The 21220-nt window shown below is 44.5% G+C and overlaps 2 protein-coding genes and 1 non-coding gene across 3 annotated transcripts; all 3 read left to right on the top strand.

Moving 5' to 3' along the window:
• Positions 1 to 1062: 1062 nt before the first annotated feature.
• On the top strand, positions 1063 to 3166 carry LOC126001045 (granzyme B-like). The gene is made up of 5 exons (XM_049768219.1): positions 1063 to 1117; positions 1471 to 1624; positions 1992 to 2127; positions 2301 to 2366; positions 3023 to 3166. The coding sequence occupies exons 1-5, from the start codon at positions 1063 to 1065 to the stop codon at positions 3164 to 3166; spliced, it is 555 nt and encodes a 184-aa protein (XP_049624176.1).
• Positions 3167 to 8672: 5506 nt separating this feature from the next.
• Positions 8673 to 8779, top strand: LOC126002170 (U6 spliceosomal RNA). Its single transcript, XR_007492942.1, has one exon. It is a non-coding gene; the product is annotated as a U6 spliceosomal RNA (small nuclear RNA).
• A 1207-nt stretch (positions 8780 to 9986) lies between these two features.
• On the top strand, positions 9987 to 13093 carry GZMH (granzyme H). The gene is made up of 5 exons (XM_049768961.1): positions 9987 to 10041; positions 11017 to 11164; positions 12014 to 12149; positions 12341 to 12601; positions 12938 to 13093. The coding sequence occupies exons 1-5, from the start codon at positions 9987 to 9989 to the stop codon at positions 13091 to 13093; spliced, it is 756 nt and encodes a 251-aa protein (XP_049624918.1).
• The last annotated feature ends 8127 nt before the right edge of the window (positions 13094 to 21220 follow it).

Here is a 21220-nt window from a genome sequence, read left to right on the forward strand (position 1 = left end):
GAAACAACTATAGGCTCTTCTGGCCTATTGCCAGTAGGTGGCAGTAGAACAACAACCTCAGGGTTTGGGGCTTGACCACGTGTTGTGACTGAAAAAAATTAATAAATTTTATCTTTTTTGTCTTTCAAAAAAAACTGAAATCATTTCAGGCATTTATGATAACACATAAGCCTTCAGCTCCTAAGAAGCAGCAAATTCCATGGCACTCCGGAAACACAAGAGAGTGTTTTCCTGAAAATCCAAGTATCTATCCTAAAGGAAGAGACCACACCTGCAGGTGGGTTAGTTGGTCTAAACACCAATCCAAGTTGCTACATTCAAAACTGTTTCCAACCTAATTGTATGAAGGCGTATACTGAGTGGAGTGGGGTCAGATCAATCCTATTTAATTAATTAATTTCACAATTTCTGTCATTCTCAACACTTCTATTTTAATAGAATTGCTAGAATTCACAAGAATGAAGTCATGGAGTCAACCTGTCTAGGTTGAATCCACACTAACATGCTGTCTTGCGTCAGCTACATCCCACATTCCTCATCATGGAGCTTTCATTCTATACACTAGTCACAAAGGTTTCTGCTTCTTCCACCAGCTTTCAAAGAGAAGAAATATCTGTGTGATCATATTTGATTATAGCACAAGCAAGGATCTACACACATCTATCAGAGACATTGACTGATGTAATGAGCAGCCTGAAGATAAAAGAGTGCAGGATATACCCTGGAGCTACACCAGTTAATAACACATGCCCCACTGGCATCTTACACCTACCTTGCATCTTCAGTTCTGGGAATGAGCAAGTGATCTATCTGTCCTGAATCATCAGCAATGACCACAGGGACAATAACAACAAGGTTTCTACACAGCAATCAGAAAATATCATCAGCAGAGGCACAGGAAGTGAAAGGTCTTTCATAGAAAACCTTCTAGCATGAAACACCCACAAACCAGAAAGGAGCCCAGACCCTCTAAATTCAGATCCATGCCCTTTCTCTTCTAAAAGCAAACAGAGACCACAGAGGAGCCACAGCAGCTGCTCCCTGAAGCACCTTCCTGAGAAGATGCTCCTGCTCCTTCTGCTGCTGAGCTTTGCACAATTCCCCAGGACACAGGCAGGTGAGTGATCCCTCCTGTCCACTTACTTGGGGTGCTCCTGACCCTCTGAACCTAGCTATCCATGTTTACTGGAAAATTTCTGAACCCACATCCCAGCCATATCAGACCCCTGAACTTGATATTTTACAAAAAGTTAAAAAGGAAGGCTGGAGAAATAGCACAGTTGTAGGGCATTTGCCTTGCACACGGCCAACTTTTTCTGGGCCTTGCTGACTGAACTGCTGCTCTTGCTTTGAGGAACATAAAGCCCCTCAAGCTGACAGCAGCAGCAGCTCACACTACAGCCCTGAGCCTTCAGGGAAGTCAGCAGGGGCAGTAGGGAAGGTGCAAATGCCCAACTGACATTTTTTCAGGAGAGATCATCGGGGGACATGAGGCAAAACCCCACTCCAGACCCTACATGGCATTTCTAAAGTTCTTCGATGAGAACTCTGGTGAAGATTCCCGGTGTGGAGGGTTCCTGATCCGAAAGAATGTGGTGCTAACGGCCGCTCATTGCAATGGAAGGTGAGGAGAGTCGCAGACTCATCTGCTAGGCAGGAGCCCTGCTGCTGCCCAGACACTGCCAAGCTCAATGAAGTGAGCCAGGAATTAACGAGGTTTCTAGAGCGAGAAAGGCTGATGCAGAGCGCTGGGATCCCCCTCTGCCTATAGGGGGCCACACATTATCTCCCACAAACAGTGTTAATTCATCTCTTATGCTGGGGTTACTCACTGATGGCCACCAAGGTACTAAGGTATTTTTCTGCAGAAAACACCCTCAGCTGTGAAGCACAAATCCCAATTTATTCCCTGCCCGCAAGAGTTCCTGGATTTTCCTTGACCTGAATCCACATGCCCTGAGATTCAACCTCCCTCTGGATTCTCTGTGCAGCAATATGACTGTGACCCTGGGGGCCCACAATATCAAACAGAAGGAGGAGAGCCAGCAGGTGATTTCCGTGAGCAAAGCCTTCCTCCACCCCGACTATGATTCCAAAACATTCAACAATGACATCATGTTGTTGAAGGTGAGGAAGTGGTTCCTCTGTTTGCCCAGATCCACTCAGACCTGCCTCCTCCCTGCTCCCATCATAGTCCCCAGCAAGTCTCTGGATCTCCGTGGTGAAAAAAACAGTGCATACCAGTGAGTGTCCAGGCCAAGGAGCACAGGCTGAACAGGCCCTCTCTTTCCTCCCTGCAGCTGAAGAGTAACGCCAAGATGACTAAGGTTGTGAAACCCATTTCCCTACCAGGGCCCAGGAATAAAGTGCGGCCAGGCCAGATGTGCAGTGCGGCCGGATGGGGCAAGGTGGCGCCAGGGAGCAACAATTCTGACAAGCTTCAGGAGGTGAAGCTGAAGGTGCAGGCAGATGAAGAGTGCCAATCCTATTTAGAACAGTATTAGAACCCAGACACTCAGTTGTGCGCAGGAGACCACAAGGAGAAAAAGGCTACCTTTACGGTAAGGCTGGACAATGCCGAGCTTGACCCTTGAGACAGACTGATTGGGGAGGAGTAGAGGCCCAGTTCCAGGCAGTGGGGACCCCTCACTCTCCAGTATGGGGTGTTTCCCACTGGCAGGGTTGTGAGGGGGCAGGTAATAATATCTCTATCAGGGCCATGGTCACAGCACATAGAGTTTCCCAGTGAAGATCCCCCACTCCAGCACCGGGTAAGGGAGTCCCTGCTCATCCATCAATGACCACCAGTGTCAGGTGGCCCCACTGTGTGTCACCCACTGCACACCCTCAACCCCAGAAAGTCTTAGCCCTCTTATGTGATGGATCTCAAGATGTCTAGGTTCAGGCCCAACAACTGGACCTTGATGTGGCCAGCCTCGCATCCATGAGACTCACAGGGTTCTGTATGTGAGAGAGACTTGGGAAAAGAGATACAGGTTCAGTCCTTCCCTCACATCCAAAGGGAGACTCTGGGGGTCTCCTTGTGTGCAAGAATGTGGCTCAGGGCATCATGTCCTATGGAAAGAAAAATGGAACATCACCCCGGGCCTACACCAGAATCTTCAGATTCATGTCCTGGATAAAGAACACCCTGAGAAGGTTATAAACCTCAGCTTCTGATGCCTCCTCTGTGATCCAGCAATGACTAGATATGGGTCTCCATTCAATAAATGTCTTTAGTAATGTGTAATTATGGCTCATGTGTGACCGTTATTCACAGGCACAGCTCTGTGCTCAGGAGGCCAGAGGTTCCCCCAGCTCCTGCCCACCTACCTCTGTGTCCTCTCTCCCTTCACCTGAGGAAAGACTCGTTCCCACCAAGGAAGTATGAACTCTGGCCTGAGGCTCAGGGGAACCTCTCTGCCTTGCCAGTTGTCTGCCTGAGAGGAAACTCAGCCAGAACCACAGCTGATCTCCCTGACCCTGTCACTCCTGCCCCCTCTGCCTATCCCTCTACATAATACTGGTCTCTAAACTGAGACTGTGCTGGCCTCTCAGGTGGAAAGACTTTCTCTGCAGTGGAACTGGACCCCAGAGTTTCCATCCAGCACCAACACAGATGCTCTGTGACCCAAGAGGTACAGAATAGACAGGAGTTTTGCTCACCCTAACCAGCTAAACCTCTGTTTGCTGATCATATTCATAAGGTAGATAGTTGATAAATAACTTTCAAGTAATAAGAACTTTTGTCTAGAATTATATAGGGTGATACTTTGTTTTCCTCAGAGACATAAATTTATAGTAGAGTCGATGTAAAGATGGAAACTCAAATTGACAAAATTAATCAATTAGGCATATTTAGTTAGTGGGCATAGAGGACATGAGAAGAGCAATCCTTGGTGACTGTGGTGCTCATACTTCCCCACCACAGATATTTAAGGAGTTTAAAAACATGTGATCATATTTAATCATTGCACAAGCAAAGACCTAAACGCATTTATCAGAGACATCATCAGCTGATAAAATTAGTAGTCTGAAGATGAAAGAGTACAGAATATGTCCTGGGGCTGCACCAGTTAATAACACATTCCCCACTCCACACCTTACACCCTACCTTTCACCTTCTGTTCTGGGATGGAGCAAATCATCTGCCCTGAGGCAGCAACTATGACCATGGGTACAATGACAATAAAATTCTCACAGACCAACCAGAGAATAGCAGCAGCAGAAGCATAGGACATGGGGAGCTTTCATAGAAAACCTTCTAGCATGAAACACAAACTAGAAAGGAGCTCAGCCCCTCTGTTTTCAGATCCATGCCCTTCCTCTTCTAAAAGCTAACAGAGACCAAAGAAGAGCCATAGCAGCTGCTCTCTGATGCACCTTCCTGGGAAGATGTGCCAGTTCCTACTGCTGCTGTGCCTTGCTACCCAATGGGCACAGACAAGTGAGTGACCCCTTCGACCCAATCACTAGGGATGTCCTGCTCTCTTCTAAGCCTAGCTATCCATTTTTACTGGAAAATTTTGAGCCACATTCCAGCTACATCAGACCCCTGAACCTGATGTTTTAAAAAAAAAAAAAAAAAAAAAAGTAAAAATGGAATGGTGGGAGGCTGATCTTGAGAAAGAATTGTTAGGGTGAGAGGGAGCCACTACTCTTCTTGTGCCACTGTCCCTTTGAAACAAGCATTAGGGTGCCTGGTAAAGCATTTTAAGCACTAAGCCATACAATCCCCATTATGTTAAAATCAGGATATGCAAATTCAAGCAAAGTAATAAAAATTTGCAACATAGGGGTCGGAGTAATACAGTGGTAAGGCGTTTGCCTTGCACATGGCCAATACAGGACAGACCCCAGTTCGAATCTCGGCATCCATATGGTCCCCCAGGCCTGCCAGGAGTGACTTCTTAGCATAGAGCCAGGAGTAACCCCTGAGCACTGCCAGCTGTGACCCAAAAACAAACAAACAAACAAAAAAAAAAACACATAGGGGCTGGAGAGATAGCGTGGAGGTAAGGTGTTTGCCTTTCATGCAGAAGGTTGGTGGTTCGAATCCCGGCATCCCATATGGCCCCCTGATCCTGCCAGGAGCGATATCTGAGCATAGAGCCAGGATAACCCCTGAGCACTGCCGGGTGTGACCCAAAAAAACAAAAACAAAAAATTTGCCATATAAATTGCACTGAAAGTAGGAGTCCATCTATAACAATGGGAATTGTCAAAGCCAAAGAAAAAGTAAAATAAAAGGATAAATTTAGGTGAGTATTGGGTAAAATATGATGATTCCCAAGATGTTTAAAAAAATATTGGGGGGCTGGAGCGGTGGCACAAGCAATAAGGCATTTGTTTTGCATGCGCTATCCTATGATGGACCTCAGTTCAATCCCCCCACGTCCCATACGGTCCCCCAAGTCAGGAGTGATTTCTGAGTGCATAGCCAGGAGTAACCTCTGAGTGTCACCGGGTGTGACCCAAAAACCAAAAAAGAAAGAAAGAAAGAAAAGAAAGAAAGAAAGAAAGAAAGAAAGAAAGAAAGAAAGAAAGAAAGAAAGAAAGAAAGAAAGAAAGAAAGAAAGAAAGAAAGAAAGAAAGAAAGAAAGAAAGAAAGAAAGAAAGAAAGAAAGAAAGAAAGAAAGAAAGAAAGAAAGAGAGAAAGAGAGAGAGAAAGAAAGAAAGAGAGAGAAAGAAAGAAAGAGAGAAAGAAAGAGAGAGAAAGAAAGAAAGAGAGAAAGAAAGAAAGAGAGAAAGAAAGAAAGAAAGAAAGAAAGAAAGAAAGAAAGAAAGAAAGAAAGAAAGAAAGAAAGAAAGAAAGAAAGAAAGAAAGAAAGAAAGAAAGAAAGAAAGAAAGAAAGAAAGAAAGAAAGAAAGAAAGAAAGAAAGAAAGAAAGAAAGAAAGAAAGAAATACTGGAGGAAAACCCTCATCTTTACTCATATTAGTAGAAACAAAATGAATGTGTGCAGGAATAAACTAGCATCTGATGGAATAGACAAGTTTCCACACTGTGACTTGCTGGGCTCAGAGCAGAGGCCCATGCTGAGCTCCTGTGCCCCTCTGTCCCGCTGAGGACACTGAGCATCTGTGCCACTGCTGAATAGAAAACCCTGAGTTCAGCCACACAGCAGAGAGGAAACTTCCACCTCAGTCACTGAACCCACCAAGTTCCTCCACCAACTTTCAAGTTCCAAGTGGCTTAGCTTAGAGACCAACAGTGACCAAAGTGACAGGTAGAGGGGGCAAGAGTGACAAGACCCAGGGACCCTGAGCAACTGTGCAGGTGGGGCTGCCTGTGAGGCTGAGTTTATCTGTACTGTGAGTGCTGGAGGCCATGGAGACCCTTGCTGGGCCAGCACAGACAAACCTTGTGAGCACTTTGGGGCCTGGGATGAGTAGCTTCCCAGTGGAGAGGCCTTGCTGTGTCACATGGAGTTCTGGGCTTCATGGAGATCAGAGAAAAGACAACTCGAAACAGCGAGGTCTGAAAGACAGGAAGATTACCAACCTCTCCAATGGTGCAGGATGAGGAAGCAGCCAGGAAACGGGAGGCTGAGCTGTGCCTGAGTTCTGTGGAGCAGGGAAGAGCCTCAGCTCTCAAGAGTCATCCCTGCAGCCCCTAAGGCTGCTGCCTCCCTGCATGTGAAGGGAAATGTCCTCTTTGGTCAGTGTAAGTGGGGAAGGTTATAGTCTTGATTTCAGCGCAAACTATTTCTTCTTGGGGCCCATGTCCATGGAGTGAGCTGAGATTCTACCTCCCTCTAGGTTCTCTATAAAATTAATGTGACCCTGGGTGCCCACAACATCAGTTAGGAGGAGAGCGAGCAAGTGATCCCCATGAGCAAAGCCATCCTCCACCCTTACTGTGACTCTTCTGATCTACTGCAAAGACATCAGGATGCTGAGGTTAAAGAAGAGGTTGATCCCAAGATGCCCTTCAACAGATGAATGGCTAAAGAAACTGTGGTACATATACGCAATGGAATATTATGCAGACATCAGGAGAGATAAAGTCATGAAATTTTCCTATATATGGATGTACATGGAATCTATTATGCTGAGTGAAATAAGTCAGAGGGAGAGAGATAGATGCAGAATGGTCTCACTCATCTATGGGTTTTAAGAAAAATAAAAGACATTCTTGTAATAATTTTCAAAGACAAAAGAAAGGAGGGTTGAAAGTTCCAGCTCACTACATAAAGCTCACCACAAAAAGTGATGAGTGCAGTTAGAGAAATAACTACACTGAGAACTATCAATGTGAATGAACTAACAATATGAATGAATGAGGGAAGTAGAAGCCTGTCTAGAGTACAGGCGGGGGTGGGGTGGGAAGGAGGGAGATTTGGGACAATGGCGAGGGGAATGTTGCACTGGTGAAGGGGGGTGTTTTTTACATGACTGAATCCCAACCACAATCATGTTTATAATCAAGGTGTTTAAATAAAAATATTAATTAAAAAAAAAAAAGGTTGTTCTGCTCAGATCTAATTCTTCCCTGACCCCGAGGCTCCGGAGCTCCCAGGAAGGGAGAAAGACAAGGACAGTGCACCCCATGTGAGTGTCTGTATCAGGGAGCAGGAGCCGAGCAGGAGCTTCTCTCGCCTTCCCAGAGCTGAACACTGAGGTCAAAACGACTAAGAAGGTGAAGGCAGCTCAATTCACTGGGGCCCAGGAGCAAGAAGTGACCAGAGCAGGATGCAGTTCAGCCGGTTGGTGAAAGGTGGCGCCAGAAAGCAAGTTTTCTGACAGCCTGCAGGAGATGAAGATGAAGTAGTATAAGCAGATGAGGGACGAAAATTTCTCTTCAGCTACTGCAACAGAGCCATCTGATCTGCAGGGTCACCCAGAGGAAACAAAGACCACTTTTTCGATGAGAATAGCCATTGCCAAGCTCGACCCTGGAGATAGGGCTGACTGAGGGGTGTGGAGGCCCAGTGACCGCCTAGGCACTGGGCACTCCTCACCCTCAAGTCTTGGGAGACCCTCAAGAACAAAGCATGAACTCTGGCCCAGGCACAGGGTAGCCTCGGCCACCTTCCCTGTTGTCTGTCAGGAAGGAAGCTCACCCTCCTCATCCACCCACTGCAGTTGTTCCCACAGGCTCCCCACTAACAAAGCACCTACTGTAGGTTAACTCTGGTTAGAATAGTGGGCCATGTCCAACCTCAACCTCCCGCTAGAAAGAGGTTCCTGCTGGACATCATATTATTGAGGATCTGGGAAATTCAGTCATTGATGTCAGTAGGGGCATCAAGGGGACACACACATACACTGACATTTTCTCAAGGCAGACCGTTAGGGAACACAAGGCCAGGACTCTCTATATGGCATATCTGAAGATCTATGGTAAGAAACCTAAAGTAACAATAATCCACTGTGGTGGGTTCCTGATCCAACAGGTCATGATGCTGACAATGCTCATTGCCATGGGAGATGAGGAGAGTCAGCCAAACTTCCTAGGAACTCTGCTTCTGCCTGACACTGCCCGCCTCCAAAAGGTGAGCCAGATGGGCAGGGATCCTCCTCTCCCATTAGCACCCAGAAGCAAACAATGCCGGTTCATGTTTTGCTGAGACCCAGGTCAGAGGAGACAGATTAGAGGATGGGCGGAGCAAGGGGACCCTAATAGCCCCTAAGCACTGAGCTGTGCCTGTGATTAAGAGTCACGGATAAGTGCTCGCTTTGGCAGCACATATACTAAAATCAGTACGATACAGAGAAGAAAAGCATGGCCCCTGCGCAAGGATGATACGCAAATTCGTGAAGCGTTCCATATTTAAAAAAAAAAAAAGAGTCAAGGATAAGTCACAGTTTCACATTTTTTGAGAGAGACACTCTCTGGGTATGCTAGACCTCAGAGGAGGTCTCTAATTCTTTGGTTACATCTTTCTCAGGGTATCCTTTATTCATGGCAGGAAACTGGATATTATAGTGTAAATATGGTGTGGTTTTTCATTTTTCATTCTATAGAACATAATGCCCTGGACCACATTCTTGTATACCAGGACCCCAGGAGTCTCCCTGGTGGATGTGAGGGGAAGACTGGACCCATCACTTCCCGTCCCAGCATCGCTCAGAGAACAAAGCCCAGAGTGTCCCACGTAGACAAAGGCAGTGCAGGCTGGGGACCGGATGCCAGGAATTGACCACTTCTATTTTATTTACCATACCCTGGGATGTGCCTATATCTTGTTAAACTGGGATCAGGCAGTGGATGACACTCAGAGGCATAAGACATTAATAAGACCAGCTTTGACATCCACAAGACCTTTATAGGTAAACAGGGACATGCCAGCCTATACATACAGTGTAGGATCCTCGATGAGAGATCACATGTGCTGTCCCCATAGCCATGGCAGGACTGGCTTCTTTCCCCATAAGTGTTCTCTTCTTCCTCTAGTGGGAAGAACATTTAGAGAGAAAAATCTAAAATTTCAAAAAATCCAGGTTGAAATAGTGGGATGAAATAATCTGGGGGAAGCTAGGGTTAGCCCAAACTGTTGGTATGTGCCAGCCCTCCTGCTCCTAAGACAAGCCAGCCTGAAACTCACAATGCTCAGCAGATCCCTACCCAAGGCTCTGCTCATCTGGTGCTCAACCAACTTCCAGCTTTTTCAAGGTAGAAGAAGCCTGTTAGAATCCTGGACCTAATTTCCACACACAATTTCTTCAGAACAGAAAAAGTCAAGAGCTGAGAAACAGACATTCTTGAGTGCATCATTGGGGCTTCTGGGGCTCCAGCTTCTGCTGCCACAGCTACAACCTTCACTTTCATTTCTTTCTTAAGCTTTTGCCTTGCATTGGCAGTGGGCAAGCACATGTGGTGGAACATCCTGAGAATTTCAACAAATGGCTCTGGGGTGTCACCCAGCAAAGCTAGTGGTACTCTCCGGGGTCTGTAAAGGTGTTAAACCACCTCCTCACTTCCGCTTTGAGCGGAATTAAGCCCCTCACATACACTCTGGCCTGCACAGACCTTCAGAGAAGATGCAGCTGCTCCTGCTCTGCTGGATCTTTCTTCTGTTCCCTGGGGCTGGGGCAGGTGAGTGACCACATCCCCTTTGCAGAAGCTCATGACCATAATCCTTCTGCCCAGTGCAGTGTCCTCAGCTTGAGTCCAGGATTACTGTCCCCAATATGGGCTAGCAAGTCCCAAGCTATATAGACCCAGAAGGAGTTGGGTCCCCTATTAGTAGGTTAGGGCTCCTCTCATTCTCCCAGAAAGGAGGCTTTTTGTGAAAAAGTGTTTGGCAGAAGATGTGATGCTCCAAAAAAACAGAATATTCAAATCCCTCACTGCTGTCCAGGAGAGCAGCAGTGAAATTAATTGTCTAGGATCCCACCTAGTAACCTCCAAGAGCTGAAGAGATAGTAAAGGGGTTGGGGACCTGCCTTGTCTACTGGGTGTGGCCCAAAACCCAATACCATACCCAAAACAAAGAATCACCTTCACTGTTTAGCCATAATCTACACACCCAGAGGATAGAGCAGGATGCAAATGATCTCAGAAGAGGCCACATGACCACACCCAAATCTGCCTTGTCTCCTGATCTTGCCCAACTATGCAACCCAGTTCTGGTCTCACCACCCCACCTTCCCTGCTCATCTACTAGCCCACACACACCTCTATGCCTTGAATCCAACCCGAGTGCTCCCGCCACCTCAGCCAAAAAGTTAATTCATTCATACAGATTCGCCCGACCAAAAAATAAAAGTTTACTAAGAATCTAGAATGTTCTGTGCTTGAGGACATGCGGTAGCACCTCTGGGTCATTGGAAAAGAACATCATGGGGCAAGTGTAGAGGCTCAAGAGATCAGCAAGCCACATGTTCCACCTGAGTGGAACGGGGAGAGCGTGTGTCTTCTTCTTCTAGGGCAGGATTTCTGGGGCTTCTTCCCCAAGAGAAGCAGAAATGGTCCCCCTCAGGGTCCACTGACACTTAAAAACCCCTTTCATCACCTTCCCAAGCCTTCTGTTTCCCTCACCCCGGCACAGTCAGCCCTGGCTTCTTTCAGAGGAAATCATCGGGGGCCACACAGCCCGGCCTCACTCCCGGCCCTACATGGCATTTATCCAGTTCCTGATTGAAAAAGACAGGAAGAGGTGCGGCGGCGTGCTTGTGCGGAAGGATTTTGTGCTAACAGCTGCTCACTGCAAGGGAAGGTGAGAGATACAGCTGGCCTAACTTCCTGATACTCCCATGCACCCACAGGGACCCCAGAGATATGAGACTCCTAGTTATTCAAGACTGAGAGCATGAGAGAGGAAGAGAGATAGACACAAAATAGTCTCACTCATCTATGGATTTTAAGAAAAATTAAGGACATTATTGTAATAATGCCCAGAGACCATAGAGATGAGGGCCGGTAGGACCAGCTCACAATATGAAGCTCACCACAAAGAGCAGTTAGGGAAATAACTACACTAACAACTAGCACGACAATGTTAAAGAATGAGAGAAGTAGAATGCCTGTCTCGAATAGAGGCAGGGGTTGGGAAGGGGGGGGTCATTGGTGGTGGGAATGTTGCACTAGTGAAGGGGGGTGTTTTGTTTATGACTGAAATACAACTGCAATCATGCTTGTAATCATGGTGATTAAATAAATATTTTGTTAAGAAAAAATAAAAAAAAAGACTGAGCATGGGAGAAGTTCTCTGAGTACAGGCCAGGGCCAGGGAAGATGAGACGAAAGCTCAGAGGTGAGAGAACAAGGAACACTGTTGAGAATAGAGAGCGACTGCGTTGGTGGGGCCAAGGGATGGTAAGTACCCCCAGAATAGCTAATGCATACTCTCAAGTATGACCCCAGTCTTTTCCCTTCATACTGTTGACTGAGGAAACTCCCTCCTATCCTAAGGAATGGAGGCCGGAGTCCCTCAGGTCAGACCATCTGTGGCCTCTTTCCCCTCAGCTGCTGCATTCGTGCTGCTCCTTCTGCCACCTGCCTTCAAACCCCTAGACTGTATCTCTTGGAAGCCACCACACAGATTCTCACTCTGTTCTCTGTGCAGCTCTATGAATGTGATCCTGGGAGCCCACGATATCAATAAAAAGGAGAGGGACCAGCAGAAGATCCTTGTGAGCAGAGCCATCCCCCACCCCGACTATTATTCCAGCAATTTCACCAATGACATCATGTTGCTAAAGGTGAGGCAGCGGTTGCATTGCTCACCCAGGTCTGTTCACCAAGATCTGCTTCTTCCCAGCCTTCATCAAGCCCCCTCTCCCCACCAGTCTCTGGAGCTCCGTGGGGAAGAAACAAACTGCACCCCATGTGGGTGTCCAGGCCGGGAGGGGGGGGCACAGGCTGAGCACCACCCTCTCTCGCCTTCCCACAGTTGAAGAAAAAGGCCAGTATAACTAAGTCGGTGAAGCCCCTCATCCTGCCTGGGCTCAAGAGCAGAGTACGGCCAGGCCAGGTGTGCAGTACCGCAGGCTGGGGAAGGGTGGCGCCAGGGAGCAAGTTTTCTGAACAGCTGCAGGAGGTGCAGCTGAAAGTGCAAGCAGAAAAGGAGTGTGAATTGCTCTTCAGCACCTACTACAACAGATCCACCCAGATCTGTATGGGGGAACCCCGCCAGAGGAAGAACGGATTCCAGGTCAGCTTCCCAGCATCTCCCTACACAGCTCCAGGGGGGAGGAACTTGAGGCGGCTAAGCGTGACTATGCCTTTTGTCTGCCTCCGAGCTCTAGCAACCTAGGTCCAACAAATTCTGCCCTTTCCCTCCAGGAGTGGGAATCTGGGGGAGGGGGGTGGACAGTCATCTTTAGCAGGAGAAAGGCTTGGTTGTTGGGGTAGAGAGGCTGAAAAGGCCCACTGCCCTAACTGGGAGTTCACTCACCCCACCCTCCCTACCCCACACCACTCCACCCCCGGCAATGGGAAAGTCAAGACCATGCAGAGGCCAGCTCACTCCTTCCTCTTCTACCTACAGGGGGACTCTGGGGGGCCCCTCGTGTGTCTCAACGAGATCCAAGGTATCTTCTCCTACACAAGAAAGAATGGGATGCCTCCAGGAGTCTTTACCAAGGTCCTGTCCTTCCTGCCCTGGATAAAGAGAACCATGAAGCAGACAATGCTGGGCGACTGACCTTCATCAGGGCCAAAAACAGAAATCCTAGAGGCTGAGTGCGAGGCACAGCAGGGCACTAATAAACAGATCATGTGATAGAACTTTAATTTGTCTATGCACTTGCTTTCAGGGTACGTACGGCCTCAGCTCTGGACAGTCCCCTGCTGTCAGTTCTGGGGTTTTTCTTCCTCCTCCCTTCCTGAAACTCTGTTGATGGGTTCCTCACTCATTTCTCCATCACCTCTTTGGGACTTAGCTTTCTGCAAAGGTTGAGCCTAAACTCCATTACAAAGGGTCTGTCTTCTCTCTCTAAAAAATGATCCTCTCTCATCAACATTGTGAAAATGGCACACTTATCCAAAGCTCTATACAGATTTGATTCAGTCCCAGTAAAAATAATTGATATTTTTTAAAGACATAGAGCCAGTGCATTGAATTTTTAATGGAATAATAAAATCCCCAAAATAGCTAATCCAATCCTAGGGGAAAGGAAGATGGGAGACTTCTCTTTTCCCAACTTTAAATTTAAAAAATGAGTTCAGATTCCTTTCTAACAGCATGCACAAAAGTCAAAACCAAAATGGGTTACAGGCCTTAATATCAAACCTGAATCCATAAGTTATATTGAAGAAAATATAGATAAACCTGTTCATGGCATTGAATCTAGAGGCATCTTTAATGATCCAATGCCATTAGCCAAGCAAACAGGAGCAATGATAAACAAATGGATCATATCATACTAAAAAGCTTCTTCACTGTCTAGTTTCCACCTACATGTTCAGACCACCAGCAACTTTCTCCTCCAGCCCTCTCAGTTTTCAGCCTGCCTTGTGGAAGTGTGGATAAAAATACTCACATCCACAATCCCGAAGGAAAAGGGGAAGAAGGTCTGGAAATATTCCACACCAGGCTGGAGAGAGAGGAAATGTGGGTCTAGGGACCTTTCTACCATGTAGAGAATAAGAAGCCCACCAGGACTGCAGTTTATATTGGGAAGATAGAACAACCCCTGTGGGTGGAAAACAGGTTGAGGTAGAGAGCCTCTTCAGAGGTTCTTTCCATCCAGATAAGTTTTTGACATGTAAAGGGGAAGCCATCTTTGAACAGGGTGAAAAACCGGTTAACCCACACTCTCTAATCCCTAACAGTTTTCAGTGTCCCTATGAATTCTCCTCTGTTGCTGAACTGAGCTTAAGTTACCAGATACCTCTCAGAGGAATGAGTAAGCACATACTTCATGGACAGCACCTGTCCTCATCCTTGCAGTCCAGAATGTGTTAGGGGTTCCACCACTTCTGCTACCACTCTGGGTTCAGCCCTCACTGAATTTACCCCTGACTCTCCCTGCAGACAGCCTGGGTTATGGCATCCTGTGAACATGAAGGCAAAGAAGCTGCTCCAACAGATCAATTGTTAGACTTATTTTTTGTTCCAGAGATATAGGCATAAAGACTCTGATTCTGTTATTAGGAAACTTATAATGATGAAAAATTTCCTTTAAATTCTCTTCTTCCAGGCCTTACCAAAGTTAAGGCATGCTTAATCTTCCATGTTCCTGACTCCAGAACCACGAACAATCCTGAGTACTTCTCAAAAACAAACAAACAAATAAGTAAATGGATAAATAAAGTCCCTGGTTCCCCTCCTGATAGATTTTGGAATCCATAAGAAATCTTGTTTTGCAAATGATTGTGCATTCTGTACCTTATCTGTTTTGCATATTACATTTATAATGTAATGTGTGGTCTTATCTGATTCAAGGGAGACAGAATATGACACTGAAAGAGATGAACAAACCTCAGGTCTCATAGTTTCCAATCTATTCCCAAGGTAGCCCATGCCTGAGTCAGGGAGGAAGGGATGATACTGACACCACCAGGTCAGGCTATTAAATTTACATGGACAAAACTCGGGCTCATGAAATGCCATATTTAACATTCAAGACAGTGACCCAGACAGTTTTGCTGCCATCCACCGTATACCCCCCTATGAGCTGAATATGACACAACACATTTAAGAGAGGCAGTTAAACCCTGAGTTGAAAAGGGCCAACATCAAAAAAGGAAGAAGCTTCGCTAGAAAAAAATTATATGAATATTAAAGGCAAAATAAACACTTAAAAATGAAAAAAAAAATAGGCCCTGAAGAGGGTTAAGGGACTTGCCTAGCAAGCACAGATCATGGGTTTAAATCCCCATGAAGCCTCAGCACTGAAGCAATCCTGAGAGTCCAAAAAAAATTCAGCAACTTAGAAAGTACACAGGGCAGGTCCTGAGTGTAATTCCCAGTGTCCTGAACTGATAAAGACGGCTTGGGGTCTTAGTTGGTGGTGGGGGATTAGAGAGACAGCAAACAAACATGACTTACTTGTCTTCCCAGGCCTTTCCTGGGCTTACTGTTTTGAGAAGAGCTGCATGCAGGCACAGAGAAGAGCAGAGGAATGGTAGAATGTAAGGTAGTAGCCAGCTATCAATACCAAACAAAAGTGTTCCCTCAACTTCCTTTTTCTCAAACCTCTTCTTTTGATATGTAAAAGAAACTACCCAGGGTTTTTACATCTCACAGGAATTGGTTAGGGAAAAAGAAAGTTGGGGAAACATGCCGGTTATTACCTTACAGTAGAATATGTACTCTCTAGGGCAGCTCCAGGCCAGAGCATAGAAAGTCAGCTCCGGGAGCTCCAAAGATAAAAGCTGAGTATGCAGTCATCCGGTGTAACCTCAGGAGACAAGGCCTATTGTGTGCACCTTTCCTTTCGGTCAACAGAAAATTGGGTGCAGACTTACATGCATGAGGAAGAAAAACAGTAATCCAAAGGGTGGGCCATCAGAATACTAGGGCTGTTTTTACAAGCAAGCTTGTTTCCTGAAAATGAATCTTCTGTACTTCCATGTTTATTTCTCTGTGTGATCTGGTGATATAGGTTTCTAGTGTTCTACCCTATACTTAATGTTGAGGATCACTCAATATAGCCAAACAGATTGGTACCTTCAATTCGGTCCAGCAAGATAAGTGGCAAAGAATAAGACAGACACTTATTGCTTGTCCAGATAGCAAGCTAGATTCAACAGCCTTGATTGAACAAAGAGTACCTTGGCCTTTCATTAGGTACGAAAAATTTCCACTTCCCTCCTTTCTCTCATCATAGACACCATTTGTAATTAGTACACAAAACAAAGCATAAACTGTTAGTGCAACTGTGCTCATGGGGAACATTGAGCAATAGCTTTGCAACGAATGGAATTCTCTGCTCCTTTTGGCAGAATTCTCTCTGCCAGTTTGAGTGTATTGTGACCCCCTTAAGTCTGTCTTAGCCTATACTCTACCATCAGGACATTTCCTGGTTATACTTAAACTTTCCCTATATCTAAATTCTCCCTAGCAGGACCTTTAGTCCCTGGCTGCATATTTGCTTCTCTTGTGACCTGGCCCTAGTTTGCCTTTCTCAGGATACTGCCCAAATCTTAGGGCCTGCAATTACAGGGCAATTTCCTAATGCATGCAGTGGAGTAACTCATAAAAGTATTCACCACACCATGGTTTAATAACTGACTCCAAATTAGAAGCAATCTTCAAAATAAGGAAATTGTCAAGCAAGATATAGTCATGTGAATGTTGGGCTTTTCTGCACTGTGCAAAACTGTGAAAAACTGAGATGCAAAAAAAAAAGTAAAAATTGACCAAAAAAAATTTAACAATTTAGAACTAAGAGAAAAGCTAAAAGGCTTTTTCAGAAAAGTTCCTTAATAGGCTAATTAAAAACAAATGAACTGAGGCCAGAGAGATAGCTCAAGCGCTCGAAAATATATCTAGCTCTTGCAAGACTGTAAGAACAATCCCCAGCACTGCAAGTTCCCTTGAGCGCCTTTGGATATTATCTTGGTAACCTTCTGTACACCATTGGACCTCAGTTCTGAAACATCAGATTGGAACACAGAACCATTTGGCCCACAAATGAGGCCACAATCACTAGGATTGTTCCCTTTAAATAATAATTATTGTCATTATAAAATCAAACAAACTAGTAAGAACAGCAAAACTAAGCCCTAGACTCATTAGTGAAAACTGGTGATTACTAGAGGGATGGGAAGAAGTTGAGTTGGAGATAAAGAGGTCTCTGCTGATGACACTTATTTTGATGTCAAATGCAGTGAACCCTATAACAAAGGTGGTAGACTGTACCCCAGAAATTCTATACACTGATGATAAATAAATTAAAAATACCAAAGCTAAGTGGTTTTTTTTAATCTAATAAATATTTGTAGAAGAGTAAAAGCTCACTAATCAAAACAAATAGAAATTATTTTTACCTATATGGTTGCTAAGTCCATATTTATTTTAGTCAGAACCATCTGAGTCAGATTCATTTAGTCATATTCTTTGCATGGAAAGGCAGCCATGAGAAAGAAGTATATGACTGGAGAAACTTTCCTTCAAAAAAAGATATAATGAAGGGGCCGGCGAGGTGGCGCTAGAGGTAAGGTGTCTGCCTTGCAAGCGCAAGCCAAGGAAGAACCGCGGTTCAATCCCCGGCGTCCCATATGGTCCCCCCCCAAGCCAGGGGCAATTCCTGAGCGCTTAGCCAGGAGTAACTTCTGAGCATCAAATGGGTGTGGCCCGAAAAAAAAAGATATAATGAGGTAATGCCATACACACAACCACCCCTAAAGGAGATCTTTGAAAGACAAATGACAGAGGTAGCATAGAAGTTGGAATTTGCAATAAAGTTGAATTTAGGAGACTTAGTCAACTTAAGGACTTCTTGGCTGCCAGAACATAATAATAAAATGACTAAAATAAATGAAATTTCAATGAATCTATCCTCTTGTTCAAAATATGTTTTGCTTTGCAATATTTTTGCATATTTACTTTTATATAATATAATGAACTGGTTTTTTAAAAGGACAGTTATAAATCATAATTGTTAAATTTCAAATAAGGGCCCGGAGAGATAGCACAGCGGCGTTTGCCTTGCAAGCAGCTGATCCAGGACCAAAGGTGGTTGGTTTGAATCCCGGTGTCCCATATGGTCCCCCGTGCCTGCCAGGAGCTATTTCTGAGCAGACAGCCAGGAGTAACCCCTGAGCACCGATGGGTGTGGCCCAAAAACCAAAAATAAATAAATAAATAAATAAATAAATAAATAAATAAATAAATAAATAAAATAAAAAATTTCAAATAAGATAAAGCATCAGTATTTTCTCATTCTGCTGAAAAATGTTCAACAGGTAGATTAGATCAAAAATATTAATGCAGTTTTTACTATCACCAAATTTTTGCTCATGGACTTGTTTTTCCTTTAGGCTTCTTCCCTTCTAATATATCCATTTGTCCCATTTTCTACAACCTTTGTGCTATATATTAATAAACTTAAAACATGTTTATTAAATATGAATGATATCCTAAAATATTATTCTATTTATAATAGATTTTAATAAAAGGAGGTAAATATTATGTTGACTCACTTAAACTAAAGGATTCAAAACTCAATATATTATGATTAAATCCATATCATAGTACTCACAGTAGAAATCTAGAATGAACATCTAGTGATCAGGTAGGGAGATTTAAGCCGGCATTTTTATTCTTTGTGTTTTTCACTTCAATACTTTAATTACATAGAAAATAACTTTTTAATTACATATGAAGAAAATATGGGCTAAGAAAAGCTGGTACATGTGTTGGTTAAAAAAACCCTAACTTGTCTCACACATAAAAGTGATTTGCAGTAAGTTTGTTTCTTGTTCACACACTGAACAAAATGAGTGTCCCTATTACACCGTAACTCCTCACTCTCCAGTGTCCTAGATCCATGGGACTATAGTACATTGTAGTCCCATACTTAAGGACCCAAGGTTCCGTCCCCTAAAAACTGGGGGCTTCCAGTTTTTTCTTTTTCTTTTCTGTTTGGAGGCCACATCCAGCAGTTCTCAGGGATTACTCCTGGTTCTGTACCCAGGGATCACTCTTAGCAGTGTCAGAAATCAAATGGGATCAGCCACATGCGAAACAAGTACCTGAAGCCCTATACTATCTCTCTGTCCCTTATTTGCTGTTATTAAGGATCATGAGCCCTAATTCTTTTTCTGATTATAAAAACAATACATTCCTACACAGAAAAAAGGGGGGGTAATACAAAGGTTAAAAAACGAGTGACATAAAACAATCATTCTAATTCTTATCTGTTTTTAGCAAAGTTTCTATCAGATTGCTTGCCTTTCTTTACCTTAATCCATTTCACTTAATCCATGATGCAAACTTCTCCCTAATCATCTCTCTCATCTCATAACTGCATCATGATGTATGTACCACTCTCCTGGTGTGACTATTTTGAATATCTGAGCTTCGTTCAAAGATGATTTCAAGAAATGTGCATACTTCCCCTTTTCACATGAGCTCAGGCTCTCAGGTCTACTGCTCTGTCTCAGTGGCAAGTTTCTATAAGGAAGCCCTGTAAGTCTTTGGGCTTTTCCAAATCTTCATCTGCCATGTCCCTTTTCCCACTAACTACTCCAATGGGATGGTTTTGTGAAGACCAGAGAGATTTTCTCTCAGCAAGTCATGTACCTCAGGAATTTCCCAATAAGTAGGTCTTTCCAAAAGAAAATAATAAAATGCCAGTATAGGCCATTTCTTGGCAAGAAGGTGCCTCATTCAGGCAGACACTTGGGGCCTGAAGTCTACAGTGTAGACTCAGCCATCATCTGGCTATGATATACAGATGTATCACCAACAACTCACAGAACAACAGACAATCACAATGTATCTCCAGTAAGCTCCCAAAATCCTTCTGAGGGATGCTGCAGCAGCCTTCCAATGTCACTATGCCTCAGTGATACAAGGGCTCCTTGTATCAGAACAACCAGATTGTTATTATCAGAAGAGAACCAAAGACCAGGATATGACTCAGCAACATCTAGAGACCTGTTCAGCAGCCTTACATGGCTGTTGGTTCAGGGCCTAGGGAAGACCTGGAAAGTGTCCTATTTTAATGTCCCAACATCCCGGAGGAGAAACACACTAACTGCCGGAAATGTAACAAAACAGTCAAAGCAGATGAAACCAACTATGAAGATTGTGAAACATGTTCTAATTTTCTTTGTTCAACTATCACAACTTTTCCTTATTTCTTTTCTTTTTTTTTTTCTATTTTCTTTAAAATAGAAATTAAAAGCATGTTTGCTCCTGTTGTTACTCTTATATAGTTCCTCTCCTTCCAAATATTCTTTCTAATACTGCCCTCTGGGAGCAAAAAAAATTATATTTTTATTTCAACCAGACTTTTTAAAATGCACTTCAAAATATATGCACAGGAAAAGTGTACAGAACATAAAAGTACAGTTTACAGAATAATTATAAGGCAATCACTATGATTTTAGTCTCTAAAGAGATCGTGGTCAGGGCCGGAGCGTTGGCACAAGCAGTAAGATGTTTGCCTTGCATGTGCTAACCTAGGACAGACCGCGGTTCAATCCCCCGCATCCCAAATGGTCCCTCAAGCCAGGAGCGATTTCTGAGTGCATAGTCAGGAGTAACCCCTGAGCATCACCGGGTGTGGCCCAACAATGGGTGGGGGAGAGAGAGAGAGAGAGAGAGAGAGAGAGAGAGAGAGATCATGGTCCCCACTCATTTCTTTCTTCTGTGAGATGGTGTTGTGCCACACCTGGTTCTGCTCAGGGATCACTCCTGGTGGTACTCAGAAGATCAGAAGGGTGCCAGGGGCCCTTCACATCCAAAGCAAACACCTGATTCCACTCTCCTATCTTTTTAGAACCCCCCCCCACCTTCCTTCCTAGTTGTAAAGTTCTCTCTGCCCTTCCAGCCCAAGAACTAACTTTTTTGTGACTTCCATGAAAACATTACCTATGTTGTTCCCATAATTTACTACCTATTTGTACTCATTTCTATCAAATATAGAGGTATTTCCTCCCCATCTTTTCCCTTTCTGACTGTTTGGGGGGGGGGGTATTAAGGGTTCTCACACACACTTGACTTGGCATAATGAGAATAATTGAAGTACCACCAGGTATTGCACTAGGCGTTAGGCCTACAAATCATATCCTCAGCCACTGCTCATCCCTTATCCAATAGTTTCATTTGATTTTAAACTGCATGTAAAAGAATCATGTTAAATGTAGTCTCTGA

This window comes from Suncus etruscus, chromosome 2 (assembly GCF_024139225.1).
Source record: "Suncus etruscus isolate mSunEtr1 chromosome 2, mSunEtr1.pri.cur, whole genome shotgun sequence".
NCBI classification, from domain to species: domain Eukaryota; kingdom Metazoa; phylum Chordata; class Mammalia; order Eulipotyphla; family Soricidae; genus Suncus; species Suncus etruscus.